The 18506-nt window shown below is 41.4% G+C and overlaps 2 protein-coding genes across 2 annotated transcripts in view; both read left to right on the top strand.

The window, feature by feature from the left end:
- LOC126196614 (uncharacterized) overlaps window positions 1–18506 on the top strand; it is a 124149-nt gene that overhangs the window by 34217 nt on the left and 71426 nt on the right. The gene's annotated exons all lie outside the window — the stretch shown is intronic.
- On the top strand, window positions 4317–5086 carry LOC126196598 (calcium and integrin-binding protein 1-like). The gene has a single exon (XM_049934576.1). The coding sequence runs from the start codon at window positions 4385–4387 to the stop codon at window positions 4937–4939; it is 555 nt and encodes a 184-aa protein (XP_049790533.1). The 5' UTR covers window positions 4317–4384; the 3' UTR covers window positions 4940–5086.

Below are 18506 nucleotides of genomic sequence, written 5' to 3'. Positions count from 1 at the left end.
GTACTGCTCTTCTTTGAAGTTTCACAGTGTACTCCTTTAACCCTATCTGGTAAGGCTTCCAGACCGCGCGGCAGTACTCCAGAAGAGGACGGACAAGCGTAGTTCAAATGTTCAAATGTGTGTGAAATCTTATGGGACTTAACTGCTAAGGTCATCAGTCCCTAAGCTTACACACTACTTAACCTAAATTATGCTAAAGACAAACACACACACCTCCGCCGGGACTAGCCGCACTGGACAAGCGTAGTGTAGGCACTCTTGAGTAGATCTGTTACATTTTCTAACTGTTGTGTCTATAAAACGCAGTCTTTGGTTTGCCTTCCCCACAACACTTTCTGTGTATTCTTTCCAATTTAAATTGTTCGTAATTGTAATTACTAGGTATGTAGTTGAATTGACGGCGTTCAGATTAAATTGATTTATCGTGTTACCGAAGTTCAACGGATTCCTCATGAGGATGACCTCACACTTTTCGCACTATTCAGGTATCTTTTCTAAATCCTTTTGGAATTTATTTTGATCTTCTGCAAACAACCTAAGACGGCTGCTCAGATTGACTCCTACATCCTTTATATAGACAGGAAACACCAGAGAACCTATAAAACTACCTTAGGGAACTCCATAAATCACTTATGTTTTACTCGATGGCCTTCTGTCAGTTACTACGAACTGTGACCTCTCTGAAAGGAAATCACGAATCCTGTCACATAACTGAGACGATATTCCTTAAGCACGCAATTTCACTACAAGCCTCTTGTGTACTACATAGTCAAACGCCTTTTGGAAATCTAGAAATACGGAATCAATTTGAGATACCTTGTCAATAGCACTCAATTCTTCGTGTGTGAAAAGAGCTGGTTGTGTTTCACAAGAACGGTGTTGACTGTGAGTCAAATAGTCCGTTCTCTTAGAGGTAATTCATAATGTTCGTACACAATATATGTTCCAGAATCCTGCTGCATTTCGAAATTAGAGATATGGGCCTGTAATTTAGTGGATTACTCTTACTACCTTTATTGAATATTGGTGTGACCTGTGCAACTTTGCAGTCTTGGGGTACGGATATTTCGTCGAGCGACCTTTGTATGTGCTTGTTAAATATGGAGCTATTGTATCAGCATACTGTGAAAGGAACATAATTGGTATACAGTCTGGACCAAAGGACTTGTTCTCATTAAGTAATTTAAGTTGTTTCACTACTCCGAGGATATCGACTTCTAAGTTACTCATGTTGACAGCTGTTCTTGGTTCAGATTGTATAATATTTACTTCGTCTTCTTCGGCGAAGACATTTTTGAAGGCTGTGTTTAGTAACTCTGTTTTCGCAGCACTGTCGTCGACAGTATTTCCATCGCTGTCGCGCAGAGATGACATTGACTGTATCCTGCCGCTAGCACACTTTACGTACGATCACGATCTCTTTGCATTTTATGCCATGTTTAGAGATAAAATTTCGCCGTCGAATCTATTATAAGCATCTCGCATTCATGTCCGCGCTCAGTTTCGAGCTTCTGTAAACGGTCGCCAGTCTTGGAGATCAGAGGGAAAAAGACTCATCCGACCAAATGATATTCTTCCGTTGTTCTATTGTCCAGGTTTTATGGCTTCGACACCACACTGTCCCGTTGCTGACATTTGCATCATTGATGAGTAGTTCTGCTCACCCAAGAGTTCCTTGGTTATGGAGCTCCCTTCGTGTTGTTTTGGTGCTGACAGGGTTCACGAGTGCGACATCCATTTCTGGAGCGATTTCTGCAACTGTCGTTCCCTTATTTTTCGTCACAATCCTCTTCAATGACTATCTATCACAATCACTTAACGCACATTTTCGCCCCGCGTTATGACCAGAGGATGTTATTTTTCTGCCATCAGTTTATGCGGTGTAACGTCTTCGATAAGGTGTCTCTTGAAACACCAAACGCTTCAGCTCCCTCGGTTACAGAAGCATTCAACACACGAACTCCCACGTAATGCACTCATAACTGCACAGAACGTTGTCCTTACCTCGACTGTCACTTGCGATGTATTGGGGCCACTGCGCAAGTGCCGTTTGTGATCAAGTACAATAGAGCAACCTGCAGGCTTGGCTTCCATCTGCATTTACGTTGAAGCACATATTTATCGAGGATTTTTCATACTTTTGTCTAAGCGCTGTAATTTCCTGTCCCTGCCTGGGTGCTTCCCTTTGACCACTGTGTTAGACAGTGTCGTGTCTCTAGGGGAAGTGGGCTTGCTTCAGCCTTAGACGAAATTTCTTCTTTAAAAAGGGGAATGAGATATAAACTTGGTGCAAATAAGCCTGGTCGAAATTACACAGTGCGGATGGGTGGTCTGAAACAGTTTTTTAGCTTCTTATTCGACTCCGCAACTTGCATCCTTATGTACACTTTCAAACAATTATGCTGTTATTGAATTTACAGTTTTCAGTAATTACAGTTGGAAAATATTTCATCAGATCAGTTTGAAATACATACAGAAACTGTATAAACATTACTGTTTGTTTCACACTTAGAAATTAGCCAGAAACCAATGATAACATTCGAATTTACATCAGTATGCGGAATAAACTACGACTTTGACGCTTTCATTAATTACACAATACCAAAATTAAGGACGGTTTTCCTACCATGTTTTCGACATACATTTTAACGGAGCTTTTAGTTAACATTTACAGTTATTTTGTATTTTACGCAGAAAGTAACTTTTGACGATTTGCTTACGTGTATTGGGTTTTGTCATTTCGATAAACTCACGCAATTACTTCGAATATCAGTAAACTTTGATGTATACGATGCGTATAAAGATGAGGGTGACAGTTCTTATTTTATTCTAAACATTGCTTTATCTATATTGGCCGATAAACAAAAATGAGCAACTAACAATTGGCCGAATTTGATAGGTTTGATACGTTAGTACTTCAAAATAATTTACTTACTGCATTATCAAAAAAAAAAAAAAAATGTTCAAATGGCTCTGAGCACTATGGGACTTAACATCTTAGGTCTTCAGTCCCCTAGAACTTAGAACTACTTAAACCTAACTAACCTAAGGACATCACACACATCCATGCCCGAGGCAGGATTCGAACCTGCGACCGTAGCAGCCCCGCGGTTCCGGACTGCAGCGCCAGAACCGCACGGCCACCGCGGCCGGCTACTGCATTATCCACTAGCTGGAGATTAGTACTTTGATTACGTTTAAGATATAATGATTCTCTTGTTCTTTGTCTAATTAGAGTGGTTGCATATGATACAATTAGCGTACTAAGGTAATATACAAAATAGATTCATTATATCTGGGCCGGGCTAGCCGTCAATCAAGTAAGAGTTGTGGTGATGATCTGTCCAATTTGCTTTCCATTCTGGCACATTACGTTTTAAGAGAGGAGCTGAGGGTCCGGATTTTCCATTAATACTCCGGGTATGGGTATGGACCAAAGTCTAAAAGCCTGATAGGTCATTTTCGACTATGTCCCATATGACATGTGGAAAGTTCCTACGTTCATCTTGAAAGTTCCTGCAGACACCAAAAATTCTAGACTCACAATCATTTTCTGCTTCCTACTAAAGGCGCCAACAGAAGCAGCGAAATGGCGCCTTTCTCTTGGAAATGACGCACTGTTTCCAGTTATTCTCCGCTGGAGATGTCGGAAGAGAAAAGACTCATTTTTAATTTGTTACACTTATTAATTTTACTGTCCGTTCCATATATATGTAACTGTCGGCCATCGTGTACGTGGGAAACACAGGGATGCGGGTAGGGATTGCGGCGAGAAATAGATCTTCTGCATTATATAGAGAAGGAAAGTTCCCGATATAAGTTTTTATTTCTTCAAATGACTAATTTCGGTGTTTTACAAAGCCCCATTCTTCATATTATTATATTGTGAAATCCAGAAACGAGTATTTGAAGAAATAAAAATTTGCCTCTGAAAGCTGACCTTTTCTTCTGTAATGGTAAACCGGAACAGGTGCAGAATGAGCGCTGAAACCATTATCACTGCCAAGATCCTCAATATGTCCCTCAGTCCGAAAGAACAGATACCGTCTTAGTATATATATATATATATATATGTATAGTTAAGGCTCACCGGCCACTTGACCATCTTCTTCTTCTGTACGAATGCACAAACAGTGCCCGAACTCTTACGGGAATCGGCAACGAGTCGCGAGTAATGAGTATAATGGGCGGGGGCACTACAAATGTTGTGCGGGACAATACGTTGAGAATGTGGATTTCGCAGGAGGCGTGCTAGAGATAAATCCCTACAGTCGCGCTATCCTCTGTGACCTCGGTGGCTCAGATGGATGGAAAACAATTAGAAAGCATGTGTTGACAGATACGTGGTACAGGAGAAAGGTGTGATTTTTCGGTGGATGTGAGGATGGGGCAGGGGAAAAGCCAGTTCACAGAAGAAGAATTGCAAGATTATCAGGATCTGACATACTTCACAAAGAAGGAGGTTTTGTATGCTCATCAGAAATTTAAATCCATTGCTCCAGAGAAAGTTGGCCATAATAAGAATGCAAAGTTACCAATGAATAAAATTTTGCAGTATCCAGAGTTGAGAGTTAATCCATTTGGTGATAGAATTTGTCGAATATTTAGTTCAAGTCATGATGGTGATTGTACTTTTGTGGATTTTCTTGATATGATGTCTGTATTTAGCGATGAAGCTCCAAAGGCTGTAAAGGCAGAGCATGCCTTTCGCATATTTGATTTTGATGGTGATGATATGTTCGGAGTATCAGATCTGAGAAAGGTTGTGGAACGTTTGACAGGGCCACAACGGCTAAGTGAACAGGATATGCAGCACCTTATACAAAATATCCTAGAAGAAGCTGATTTGGATGATGATGGTGCATTGTCATTCGCAGAATTTGAGCACATCATATCAAAATCATCTGATTTTGCCAATGCTTTCAGAATTCGCCTGTGAACAAACCCTGCAGATTGGTGTGTGGTGTTCTACGTATTGCTCAACAGTTGTTGCCAAAGTTCAGTCAGTTGATACTGACTGTAAAACTCTGGGTGCTAGCAGGAATCTCAACGTGGCTAGTCATAGTTCAATATTTAAACAAAGCAAAAAAAACTTCTCAGACACAATTTGTTTTTATGGATATTGCATAAATAATTATGGTGCCAAGCCTTTTCATGCACAAGATTTTTTCAGTGTGATACATAAATATTGGTAATATCAAGACACAAATGATCTGACATCTGGGGTTCATACACAGCCCCAGTTCTTTCAAAGCACAAATTATTTATAAAACATCTGGAGCAAGAAAGAGTCTCCATTATCACAAAATTCGTTAGAGGGAAGGCTCTTTTAACTGTTATTGATCAGTGAGACTTCTTTTTTTATAGAAAGAAAATATATGCAAGAGAATACAATTTATAGCATGTCAGTCTTCACCACGAGTATTGAAATGGCATGTTGATGAAAGTAAACTCTGATTTTCTCATTACAAGTCAAAACATTAGAGTATGTAATGGTAGTTTGTAATGAAACTTAAAAAAAAACTTTTTTTTTCTATTTTGGGAGTAAATGGCACTAAATTGACTGCAGAACTCCTGTATTTATGATTGAAGGGTATTTAAAGCACACAACTTTATTCTTGTAACTACTGTGCTAACATGTGAAATTTCAGATTGCACAACCAATATATGCATTTGTTGTAGCCTGGAACAGCATTTTAAAGGTACAAATATTTACTACTAAATACTCAGGAGTATTCCTAATCACTGTTTCTCACTGCAGTTATTTTACAATAATAGTCTTATTCCTGACAATTATGCATTTATCTTTGTAGAAGGTTTACTCTAGTCTTGATCTTTTTTGTGTAAATGTTGAACATTCAAATATAAAAATTAAGTAGAAAAAAAAACAAAGATGGAGAGCGTCTGCCATGTAAGCAAGAGATCCCGGGTTCAAGTCCCGGTCGGGGCACACATTTTCATCTGTCCCCGTTGACGTATGTCAACGCCTGTAAGTAGCTAAGGGTGTTCATTTCATTGTAATCTAATAACTTACGCACTCGTGATTCTTTCCGAACCGTTGATATTGAAATGATGCACAAAAGTATCATTGTTTCATAAAAACACGTTACAGAGACGTTCATGCACGTCTGTGGTAGCCTATTAGTCTCATTACGTGAGGTAAATAATGACGCAACAGCCGCTTTTTGTAGACTACTTTCTGTTTTCACACCATCGGTTTCAAATCCCATTGCACATCTGACACACTCCACTAACGTACACCTTGTGGTGAAACAGCAAACACTTGACAGCGTAAAGGTATGTTCACACGATGCATCTTTCCTCATACGCAACCGCTGACGCACAGGAACGAAAGGTCCTGCACAAAAATTAATAGAAAGAACGCACGTAGTTACGCGCGTTCACATGTCCAGACGTTGCCTCTTTGCGCAAGGGGTCTGCTATGCACCTATTTTACTCGGCAATTTGTGCTGCGTTACCTTAGGGAGGTAGTAGCTCATCGGCACGAGGAGCGCTAAACAACAGACACGTCAGTAGTTGGCCTGTCACGTACGCTCTACATCTACATCTAACCGTCAAAGTGCATGGCAGGGGGTACGTCCCATTGTGCCAGTTATTAGGGTTTCTTCGCCTTCCATTCACGGATGGAGTGCGGAAAGAATGATAGTTTGACTGCTTCTGTGCGTGCTGCAATTATTCTAATCTTATCTTCACGACCCGTATGTGAGTGATACGTAAGGGGGTTGTAATATATTCCTTGCGTTATCATTTAAAGCCGGCTCTTGAAACTTTGTTAGTAGACTTGGTCTGAATAGTTTACGTCTATACACAAAAGTCTGCCAGTTCAGTTTCTTCAGTATCATGGATCAAACAAATCTGTGACCATTCGTGCTGCCCTTCTCTGTATACGTTATATATCTGCTGTTAGTCCTATTTCATGCAGATCCCACACACTTAAGCAATATTCTAGAACAGGTCGCACGAGTAATTTGTAAGTAACCTCCTCTGTAGACTGATTACACTTCCCCAGTATTCTACCAATAAACCGAAGGCTACCACCTGCACCAAGCCTTCGTGATCATTTCATTTCATCTGCCTACAAAGTGTTACAGCCACGTATTTGTAAGAGTTGGCCGACTCCAACAGTGACTCACTGCTATTGTAGTCATATGATACAACATTTTTTTGTTTTGTGAATTACAGACTTTTACATTTTTGAACATTTAAAGCAAGCCGCCAATCTCTGGACTACTTGGAAATCTTATCAAGATCTGACTGGATATTTATGAAGCTTCTTTCAGATAGTACTTCATTATAGATAACAGCGTCATCTGCAAAACCCTTGAGGTTATTATTAATGTTGTCTACAAGGTCATTATGAAGTTACGCCTACATCTAACGATGAATCACCATCCAAGATAACATGCTGCGATCTTCCTACGAAAACGTCCTCTGTCCAGTCAAAAATTTCACTTGATGCCCCATATGATCATACTTTTGACAATAAGCGTATGTGTGGTACTGAGTCAAATGATTTTCGGAAATCAAGAAATACTGCATCTACCTGACTGCCTTAATCTAAAGCTTTCAGTATGTCAAGTGAGAAAATTGAGAGTTGGGTTTCACATGACCGATATTTTCGGAATCGATGTTGGCTGGCAGGGAGGAGGTCATTCTGTCCGAGATACCTCATCATGTTTGAGCTCACAATATTTTCACGAGAGTCTACAACAAATCTATGTCAGCGATATTGGACGATAGTTTCGTTGGTCACTTTTACTACCCTTCTTTTAGACGGGTGCGACACATGCCTTTTTCCAAGAGCGAGGTATGGTTTTTTGTTCGAGGGATCTTCGGTAGATTCTAGTTAGAAGAGGGGCCAAATCAGCCGCAAACTCAGTACAGAATCTGATAGGGATTCCAACGGCCCTTGGAGCTTTGTTTAATTTTAATGACTTCAGCTGCTCCTCAACACCACTACACTAATACTTATTTCGATCATCTTTTCAGTGGAGTCAGGACCAATTTGGTGCAATTCTCCCTGGTTTTCCGTCGTAAAGAAACATTTAAAAACGGAGTTCAGCGTTTCAGCTTTTGTTTTACTAGCCTCAGTTTCAGTTCCTGTCTCATTCGGTAGTTGTTGTTGTTGTGGTCTTCAGTCCTGAGACTGGTTTGATGCAGCTCTCCATGCTACTCTATCCTGTGCAAGCTTCTTCATCTCCCAGTACCTACTGCAACCTACATCCTTCTGAATCTGCTTAGTGTATTCATCTCTTGGTCTCCCCCTACGATTTTTACCCTCCACGCTGCCCTCCAATACTAAATTGGTGATCCCTTGATGCCTCAGAACATGTCCTACCAACCGATCCCTTCTTCTGGTCAAGTTGTGCCACAAACTCCTCTTCTCCCCAATCCTATTCAGTACCTCCTCATTAGTTATGTGATCTACCCATCTAATCTTCAGCATTCTTCTGTAGCACCACATTTCGAAAGCTTCTATTCTCTTCTTGTCCAAACTATTTACCGTCCATGTTTCACTTCCATACATGGCTACACTCCATACAAATACTTTCAGAAATGAGTTCCTGACACAAATCTATATTCGATGTTAACAAATTTCTCTTCTTCAGAAACGCTTTCCTTGCCATTGCCAGTCTACATTTTATATCCTCTCTACTTCGACCATCATCAGTTATTTTGCTCCCCAAATAGCAAAACTCCTTTACTACTTTAAGTGTCTCATTTCCTAATGTAATACCCTCAGCATCACCCGACTTAATTCGACTACATTCCATTATCCTCGTTTTTCTTTTGTTGATGTTCATCTTATATCCTCCCTTCAAGACACCATCCATTCCGTTCAACTGCTCTTCCAAGTCCTTTGCTGTCTCTGACAGAATTACGATGTCATCGGCGAACCTCAAAGTTTTTATTTCTTCTCCATGGATTTTAATACCTACTCCGAATTTTTCTTTTGTTTCCTTTACTGCTTGCTCAATATACAGATTGAATAACATCGGGGAGAGGCTACAACCCTGTCTTACTCCCTTCCCAACCACTGCTTCCCTTTCATGTCCCTCGACTCTTAGAACTGCCATCTGGTTTCTGTACAAATTGTAGGGACTGGAAAAAACTTTGGTGCTACTGACAGCCTTTACATACGGTCACAGTTTCTTTGGGTTTTGCGAAAGATCATTTGATAATGTTCTGCTACGTTAGTTACTAAAGGCTTCACGCATTACTGTCTTGACAGCCAAAAGCGTTTCTTTCAGCATCTCTTGATATATAGCCCTATGCTTTGTTTTTCACCTATTGTGTAGTAATCTCTGTTTCTGTAGAAGTTTCTTTACAGTGACTGTATACCATGGCGGTTCCTTCCCATTATGAACTGTTCTATCGGATACATATCTATCCAATGCACGGCCAATTTTCCTTTTAAACTTGAGCCATAGTTCCTTTACATTCTCCTGCCCTGTGCTGAAAGTTTCAAGTTCTTCACTGATTTTTTCTCTAATTCACTTTCTTCAATTCTAGCAGTGCGTGTTAACTTGAAAAATGCCGAACTGCTTCGTAACTCGGACTCAACGTTAAATTCTAGCTCGCTGGTTAAGTCAGTATAAAGTTCGTATGTAGCCAACGGCATACCATTTCCACAGGACGATGCCGAATGAAACACTGTGAGTTCAAAGAAACCGTCGAGTTGGTGACAGCTCTATCTTTAAGTACTTAATAATCTCGAAGTCGACGAAACAGTGTACTCTAACTTTACTTTAATTTTCTGACATTCTTTCGTAAGATCACCGCGCAAATAGACCACATAAAGCAAAAGGTAGATTACATTCAAATTAAAGTTGCGCAACCAGTCTTGGCTTTCAAGGAAAGTTCCACAGTCGTAGGCAACGCTGTATGCCGCTCAGGAGTACTAAAAGGATACTGACGTGCTACGCTCTCGCCGAGCATGACGTAAAGATCCACTTTTAGGCGGCGAATGCTTTTTTTCTTCCTTTTTTTTCTCTCATGTGCGTCAGCCGCAAGTGTTATCTCCAGAGGATGTTAGAGCAATGCAGCATCCTTCTAGCGGTTCAGTTTCGTCGTGGTTCTCCATTGTCATGAGAGCTTCCTGTTGGTCCAAGCCTAAGTGGCTAAGAAAGTAACCTTCTTCTAAGAAAAAAGCACTAACCGTAACTTGCTTAGCGGGTATCTTGATGTTAATCCTAGAAGTGTACACCAAGGTCATTGTGACCCCGAAGTTTTTTTGTTTCTTGCTATGCATGACCCGCTGAGGGTTGAACGGTCGCTGCGACCCTGGATTACACATTTTGTAACTATTCTGTAGCTGAGCGTGTAGTTCATCTACGTGAAAACGGCAAGTAGTAATGACATTTTTCTAACGGAAGATGCTATACAGGAAGCGTTGTTAGAAGAACTCAATCTTGAAAGTGACGTAAGTGACTTTCATGATGAAAGTCATTCTGAAGCTTATGTCCTGCAGCTGTTGTGAACAATAGCGAAACTCATCAGTCTGCCGAATCTTCAGACAGCGATAATGATTACTGCTGAAATGCAGCTGTCCCTCACACAGCAGGCCTGTCAGCTGCCGATAACGTTGTAGCCCATTTTTCGAGAGTGAGGTGACAATGAGTGAACGGATTTACGATTAACTGAAAACAACTCAAAATAATCGTGTAATATTTGCATTTCATTAAATGAATATCATCTTCAACTAATTAAACTGCAAATAAAGTCTTTCGATCCAGATCGGATGGTTCAAACGGCTCTGAGCACTATGGGACTTAACATCAGACTCCAGGCAAATGCCGAGATGGTTCCTCTGAAAGGGCACGGCCGACTTCCTTCCCCATCCTTCCCTAATCCGATGAGACCGATGACCACGCTGTCTGGTCTCCTTCCCCAAACCAACCAACCAACTTAACATCAGAGGCCATCAGTCCCCTAGAACTTAGAACTACTTCACCTAACTAACGCCGGCCGGTGTGGCCGAGCGGTTATAGGCGCTTCAGTCTGGAACCGCACGACCGCTACGGTCGCAGGTTCGAATCCTGCCTCGGGCATGGATGTGTGTGATGTCCTTAGATTAGTTAGGTTTAAGTAGTTCTAAGTTCTAGGGGACTGATGACCTCAGATGTTAAGTCCCATAGTGCTCAGAGCCATTTGAACCATTTTTGAACCCAACTAACCTAAGGACATCACACGCATCCATGCCCGAGGCAGGATTCGAACCTGCGACCGTAGCGGTCTCGTGGTTCCAGACGGAAGCGGCTAGAACCGCTCGGCCACTGTGGCCGGCACTCCCAGATCACTTTCAAGTTTCTTCAATGGAAAGTTTCCATGTCAGTTTTTACTTAGTCTCGAATTATGGATGCATTAATCTAATATTGACTGAAAAAGTGCTCGAGAAAGGTGAAATAAAATAAGTTTAGTACAAAAGAGGACAACTTCATAATAAGGTATTCTATTTTCAGGCAATTTCATCGTCAAATAATTGAGGATCACTATGACACAGGTGTAGACTTATTGTTACTACTTCAGAAGTGTACAGGGCAACGGTCTTACTGCAGTGGATACACCGGTTCCCGTCAGATCACCGGAGTTATACACTGTCGTGCGTGGTTGGTACTTGGGTGGGTGACCATACGGGCCGCCATGCGCTGTTGCCGTTTTTCGGGGTGCACTCAGCCTCGTGATGCCACTTGAGGAGCTACTCGACTGAACAGTAGCGGCTCCGGTCACAGAAAACCATCATAACGACCGGGAGAGCGGTGTGCTGACCACACGCCCCTCCAATCCGCATCCTCACCTGAGGATGACACGGCGGTCGGATGGTCCCGATGGGCCACTTGTGGCCTTAAGACGGAGTGCTGCTGAGTGCTTCCGATGTGTAGACCACAAGAGCTAAGGAACAAACTTACTGGCTCATAATGACGCTTATTCAAAATGTATTTCGGTGCGGACAGCCAAGAGACGTGCAGGAAGAGACTCAGTGAGGTTCTGGAAGGTACCTACGCAGTTTTAGTAAACAACTTCAGCTGTGTTTACGCCTTTATTTTTAGATGAGCACCGATTTCATGGCACTAAAAGCCACATCTTCAGGTGAACATCTGTACAACAATAAAACCAGAAGGTATAACAACCCTGTGACATCCACTGATATGATAACTTCTAAAATTATTTTAAGTTCTTTAAAACATTTTTAGAAAACTACTAAAAAGTTTTACATGAGAAAATTGAAATATTTGTTCTCACATAATTAAAACATTAGATCTGAAATGTTAGTACCCAACATTCGTTGTCCGTCAGAACGAAACGCCGCTAAAAGGCGGTATGTCATTGAATAAAAACAGCCGGATTCCAATCCAATATGGTGGTTCAGTCCTAAACAAATTATACCACAGTGATTCATTGGTAAGATTAAAGTAAATGAAACACTGTTAAGACTTAATTTGCGGCTAGCACGAAAATCCAAGGAAGTGGCTGCAATAAAATAGAGGGATCTTCTACCTGGACCAAACCCATCAAGTATATAGCTATTGACGGAAAAGTAGAGCCTGAAAATCGCAATTACTGCTTCTCAGGTCTACAAGAAACTGCGAACAGGGGACGCGGTCGCGTGCTGTGCCTTACAGCGGCAAGAACGTAAACTGCTTGCCTACAGACGGCACGCGCATTCGCTAATGATGTGCAGGCTCAACCCAATGATCGGTGCTATTCTGGGGTGACACACGAATGGTGGATAAGAAGAAAGGATATTGGGATAACAAGTAAAGAAACCTTTTTGAGAAATAATCCAAAGAAAATAATAGTGACAGTTGACATATATTTTCATCAATAACGCCCATAACCTGAAAGAACTCTTGAACATTTAATGACTTAAACGACGACCATCAGATGCATGTATTACGACACTGAAACGGATATTCTGTCTCTGTCTACTGAATAAACTTTAAAAGCTTAGTTATGTGAGTACAAGTATTTTAATTTTCTACTGTAAAAGTTTTTAATAGATTTATCAAAAAATTTTAAAAATCTTACATGGTGTTTCAAAAAAAATATATGTATTCCGAATGCATACATTTATTGAAGTTTAAGACATACGAATATGAAACCATACACACACATTTACGAACCTCCCAAGTTCAGATTACAGATGTTCAATATGTCCTCCATCAGCGACACGAACAATATCACATCGATACTCAAATTCCTCCCATACTCGGGCAAGCATGTCCTTTGTCACCGATGTTATGGCAGTACGGATCCGGTTCTTCAACTCTTCCAGATTCTGTGGGAGTGGTGGTACATAAACGTTGTCTTTAACGAAACCCCACAGGAAGAAGTCTGACGGGTTCAAATGCCGCGAACGTGGAGCCCAGCTGAGACATTCTAACTCGCCAGCTCCTTGACGACCAATCTAACGGTTTGGTAGAGTTTCTTTCAGATATTCACGCACTTGGCGACTCCAGTGAGGGGGTCGCCCCGTCTTGTTCAAAAATTGACTTCGTGTAACCTCGGAAACAAGTAGTTTTGTAACATAGCGAGATACTGCTGGCCGTTAACTGTGTTTCCATCAAAGAAGAATGGGCCATAAACAGATGATCGGGATATCGTTCGAAACACATTGACTTTGGGCGAATTCATACGTGTTCAATGGCTGCATGTGCGTTCTGTAGGCCCGAAATTCGAACTTTGAGCTTGTTTACCTGACCATTAACATGGAAAGACGCTTCATCACTGAACACGGTGCGTTTTGCGAATGTGTTATCATTCTCAATAGCACCAAAAATCTCATCACAAAATGCCACGCGTTTTCGTTTGTCATCAGGTCATCAGGTGGCCAGGGCTCTTTCCTTTATACGAGGTGCGGCTAGAAAAAAAACCGGACTGATGCTGGAAAAACATTTATTTACAATTATTTACAATTTCATGTTATCTCCTTCAATGTACTCTCCTCCTCGGTCTCTACACCGCTCCATACGAATTTTCCACTGTTCATAGCAATGCTGCAGATCATTTTCGGTAAGTCCATACATTACTTCCGTCGCTTTTTCTTTTACTGCTTCAACAGTCTCAAATCTAGTTCCTTTCAAAGCTGACTTGACTTTAGGGAAAAGAAAAAAGTCACAGGGGGCCAAACTAGGTGAGTAGGGTGGATGATCTAAGATGGGAATGTTGTGTTTTGCCAAAAACGTCTTCACTGACAACGCACTGTGAGCTGGGGCATTGTCTTGGTGAAGGATCCATGACTTTTTTCTCCACAAATCGTTCCGTTTTCTCCGTACTCGCTCACGTAGGGTAGCCAGGACGCTAATGTAGTAATTCTGATTCACTGTTTGTCCCTCTGGTACCCAATCAATGTGCACAATCCCTTTGATGTCAAAAAAAAAAAAACAATCATCATTGCCTTGAATTTCGATTTTGACATTCGTGCTTTTTTTTGTCGTGGAGAACCAGGAGTTTTCCAATGCATCGATTGGCGTTTAGTTTCGGGATCGTAAGTAAAAAACCACGATTCATCGCAAGTAATAACATTTTGTAAGAAGGTGGGATCACTTTCAATGTTTTCCAGGATGTCAGAACAAATCATTCTTCGGCGTTCCTTCTGTTCAATTGTGAGACACTTTGGAACCAGTTTTGAACACACTTTGTTCATGTTGAAACTTTCATGAAGAATCTGCCTAACACTTTCCTTGCCAACTCCTGTTAACTCAGACACTGCTCTGATTGTTAAACGGCGATCTTGTCGAACAAGTTTACCGATTTTTTCAATGTTTGCATCAGTTTTTGCTGACAATGGTCTGCCAGTGTGAGTGTCATCACTGGTGTCTTCGCGACCATCTTTAAATCGTTTAAACCACTCAAACACTTGTGTTCGCGATAAACAATCATCGCCGTACACTTGTTGTAACATTACAAACGTTTCACTTGCAGATTTTCCTAGTTTGAAACAAAATTTGATGTTAACACGCTGTTCTTTCTGTACACTCAACATTTTCCGACGCACAGACAAAACGTCAACTACTTAAAACAGACGCCACGGGCAGACTGAGTGCAGGAGGCAGATGAAACTCAAGAAGTAGGCGGAGCGAGAGTCACGTGACAGGCCACACGACTTTCAGCCTTATTGCATTCGTTTTATTGTTTCACCAGTACTAGTCCGGTTTTTTTCTAGCCACACCTCGTATACACATCCTGTACCTACAAACTGTAGATACCATCTGCAAATGTTCCACCCGTTCGGGGGATCAATTTGGTACCTCAACTTGAAACGTCTTTGAACTGTAATCACGGAATTGCACTGCGCAAACTAGAAAATACAAAATGATTTCTGCTGCGGAGTAGCCATTTTCAACAGATGAATAACATATCTACTTTTTGTTAAAATCTCGTTGGTAGACTCACTGTGTAGTTTTTTTGGGTGGGAAATTGACTAAAAACGTCGGCCGTTCTGGTTTAAGGGACGAACGCAAATTAGAGAATACAATATAAAAGAAATTACATTCCGATGTTCTCGGATTGCTTATACTGAATGGATGATGACGAGAACGGAATTATAGAACGATTTAATGAGCACAAATTATCGAGTTTTCTGGGATTCATTGACTTTGAAAAAGATTTTGACTCATCCGTAACAAAGACTGTATTAGCAGCCCTTGAAAACCAGAGCACTGACTTGAGTAGCCCTAGAAGAAGATTTTTGACCTTTCAACGGGGAAAACGAAGAAGGAACACGTGTGAATGGAACGTAACTGAACCACCTTCGTTTTGCTGGTGACGTTGTATTGTTTGCGTCTAATGCAGGTATACTTCAACTCAAAAGAGCAAATTATAACGTATGGTTGAAAATCAGCTACTATTAAATTACAAGAATGTATAAAAAATATCGTATTAACAATGAACTCATTGGAACAAGTTGATGTGTTCTTGTGTTCAGAGCAGTTGAAGGCGACGACCGAATGAACAGTAAGCGAAATAAACAACACAGTAAATATTGTTTGATGTGATTTTTAATAAGCTGAATAGATTTCAAAGCAAAGGTTTCGATTTGTGTGATTTGGCAAGTTTGTAATAGTTGTTTTCTGCCAGTTTTAAACTGAGGCAGTGAGACAAGGGTTTTTATTGTGAAAATTATTCTAAAGCCGTTGTTGCTCAACAACTATGAAACACTCAACGCCAACAAATGGATTAGGGCAGAGAATGGAGTGGAAGGAATTATCATTGTTGTAGTGAAAACGAAATGTAGGTTGGCGGTGCCTGTAACCAGGGGGTTAGATGGTTAATGAATGAAAGAAATTCTTTGGTAGCAGATTAGAAAAGATCAAAAAGAGGACGATGTAATGAAAGGTGTGTACATGACACGAGGAAACGTGCATGGGGAACAGCGTATAGTTGAAAACCGTAATGTATGGAGAAGTATCATACATAAGCTTCCGCAAGGGGGCGAGAAGAGGGAATTGTCCCCCTGCCGTACCCCCTTCTGGACTCTGGAACACTGACTTTTTATTCATTACAGAATTCTCAAACACTTCTACAAGTGATTTCATGTAAACGTGTCGTTTAGTCAAATGTTGCATTACGTAGTGGTTTGCTGTAAGACAGTACTGTGACTTAACCAGTCACTGTATAACTTGTGACAATTATATAAAAAAATAACAATTTTCGAGTCTTGCTCCTCCTGGATAAATTTATGTGGATGGCTATGCCTATATACGGATGTCATATGGGTGACTAAGAAGGTGACGATGATGGCGACGATGTTGAAACGAGTCTGGATATTACAAGGGGAGATTAAAAAGTTTCCGTTTGAGGGAGTTGTCGCAACGCATAAGTAACCTAGTGCGATTCCCTTGCGGGTATACAAGCCACGACAAGTAGAAGAGGAGTTAGTGTGGCATCGTGTCTTTCCGAGGTGCTTGCGGTAAATGCGGAAACGTGAACCGCGGCGACATTATTACCAAATGCGTTCCAACACGACCAACGTGATAACGCACGTCCGCAAGTAGCAATTGTCGTAACGCAGACGTTAATCAAAATCAAGTGGGAGACACACTCGTGTACCCGCGCTACAGTCCTGATCTCTCTCCATGCGACTATCACGTCTCAGGTCCCTTAAAAATGGCCTTGAAAGGTCGTCGATTCCTATCAGATGAGGATGTGCAACAGGCATTTATTGACTTCTTCACCATGCAACGGGAGGATCTGTGTTCAGTTTTTGACGGGCTATCCAATGGACCATTTGACCACTAAATCCGAGGGTGGTGCGATGGACAATTTCCCTTGCTAGCTCCCTTGCGGGCGTCTCCCACAGGGAGAATGTAGATAAAATTAGACAGCATAGATGCTCGTAAAAAGTCATTATTCCCACGCTTCTGCCGTGAATGAACGGGAAGAGCCCTTAACGTCTGGTCGCAGGAAAACTTAGCACGTTCTTTGTAGTGATTTGCGAAGTTTATGTACACGCAGGCACAGAAAAAGTGATACAACACACGAATAAACTCACCAAAAGAGTATTTGTTGAATAATGACTCGCCCGCAGTAATCGGTTCACTCAACTGTCAATCATAGTTATTTTTATTGAGGAATAGTGTTTAGTTTTCAGGGGAGAGTTGCCCATACCATTCTACATCCGAAACAGGCGAGCTGTCGTTCTTCAGAAACGAGATGTAGTGCATATTGGGACAGTATCAAGGGGTATCCCACGTGGAAATGATGTGAGGAGAAGGCTCATACCAGTTTATTCGTTAGAAAATCTGAGACTATATCACTTAGTGGTAGTAATTTGGATAATAATTTGGATAGGCTGATAGGATAATAGGGAAGGATATGAAATCGGTATTTTTTTAAATGAAAGAATGGTGTTGAAGAATGAGCGTTTTCTACGTCACAGAACATTGATGCTCCTCGCTATTCAGATATCAGTAGAAGCTAGTCACTTAACAAGAAATTGACGTAATCCAAATGTCCGATAAGACAACACAGTAGGCAGACAGAGAAGAATTCGCCACTGTTCCGTATTATTTAGCTACCAGCAGCGAAGCTGATTCCGGTGGTGATACGCTTTTGGATTAAAATACAAGGAAAATATTCTTCTATTCAATCTGCGAACACCCACGCTATTTACTGTGAGAGAATGGGTGATATCCACACCACACAGCATTCCACCTGCTGCGGGAGAGATGTAGAAAATTCATAATACAGGTCTCTCTCTCTCTCTCTCTCTCTCTCTGTCTATGTCTCTCTCTCTCTCTCTCTCTCTTTCTCCGCGTCTGTCTGAACCAGAATTTCAGTGACAACATTCCGGAAGTGTTTCAGTGATATTTTCTGAGTATTTTGGTACAACAGGCAACGGCCTTGCCGCAGTGGATAGACCAGTTCCCGTGAGATCACCGAAGTTAAGCGCTGTCGGGCGTGGTCGGCACTTGGATGGGTGACCATCCAGGCCGCCATGCGCTGTTGCCATTTTTCGGGGTGCACTCAGCCTCGTGATGCCA

Source organism: Schistocerca nitens, chromosome 1 (genome assembly GCF_023898315.1).
Source record: "Schistocerca nitens isolate TAMUIC-IGC-003100 chromosome 1, iqSchNite1.1, whole genome shotgun sequence".
NCBI classification, from domain to species: Eukaryota; Metazoa; Arthropoda; class Insecta; order Orthoptera; family Acrididae; genus Schistocerca; species Schistocerca nitens.
Note: the sequence above shows the minus strand (reverse complement) of the source record. Positions and strands in the feature narration are given on the sequence as shown.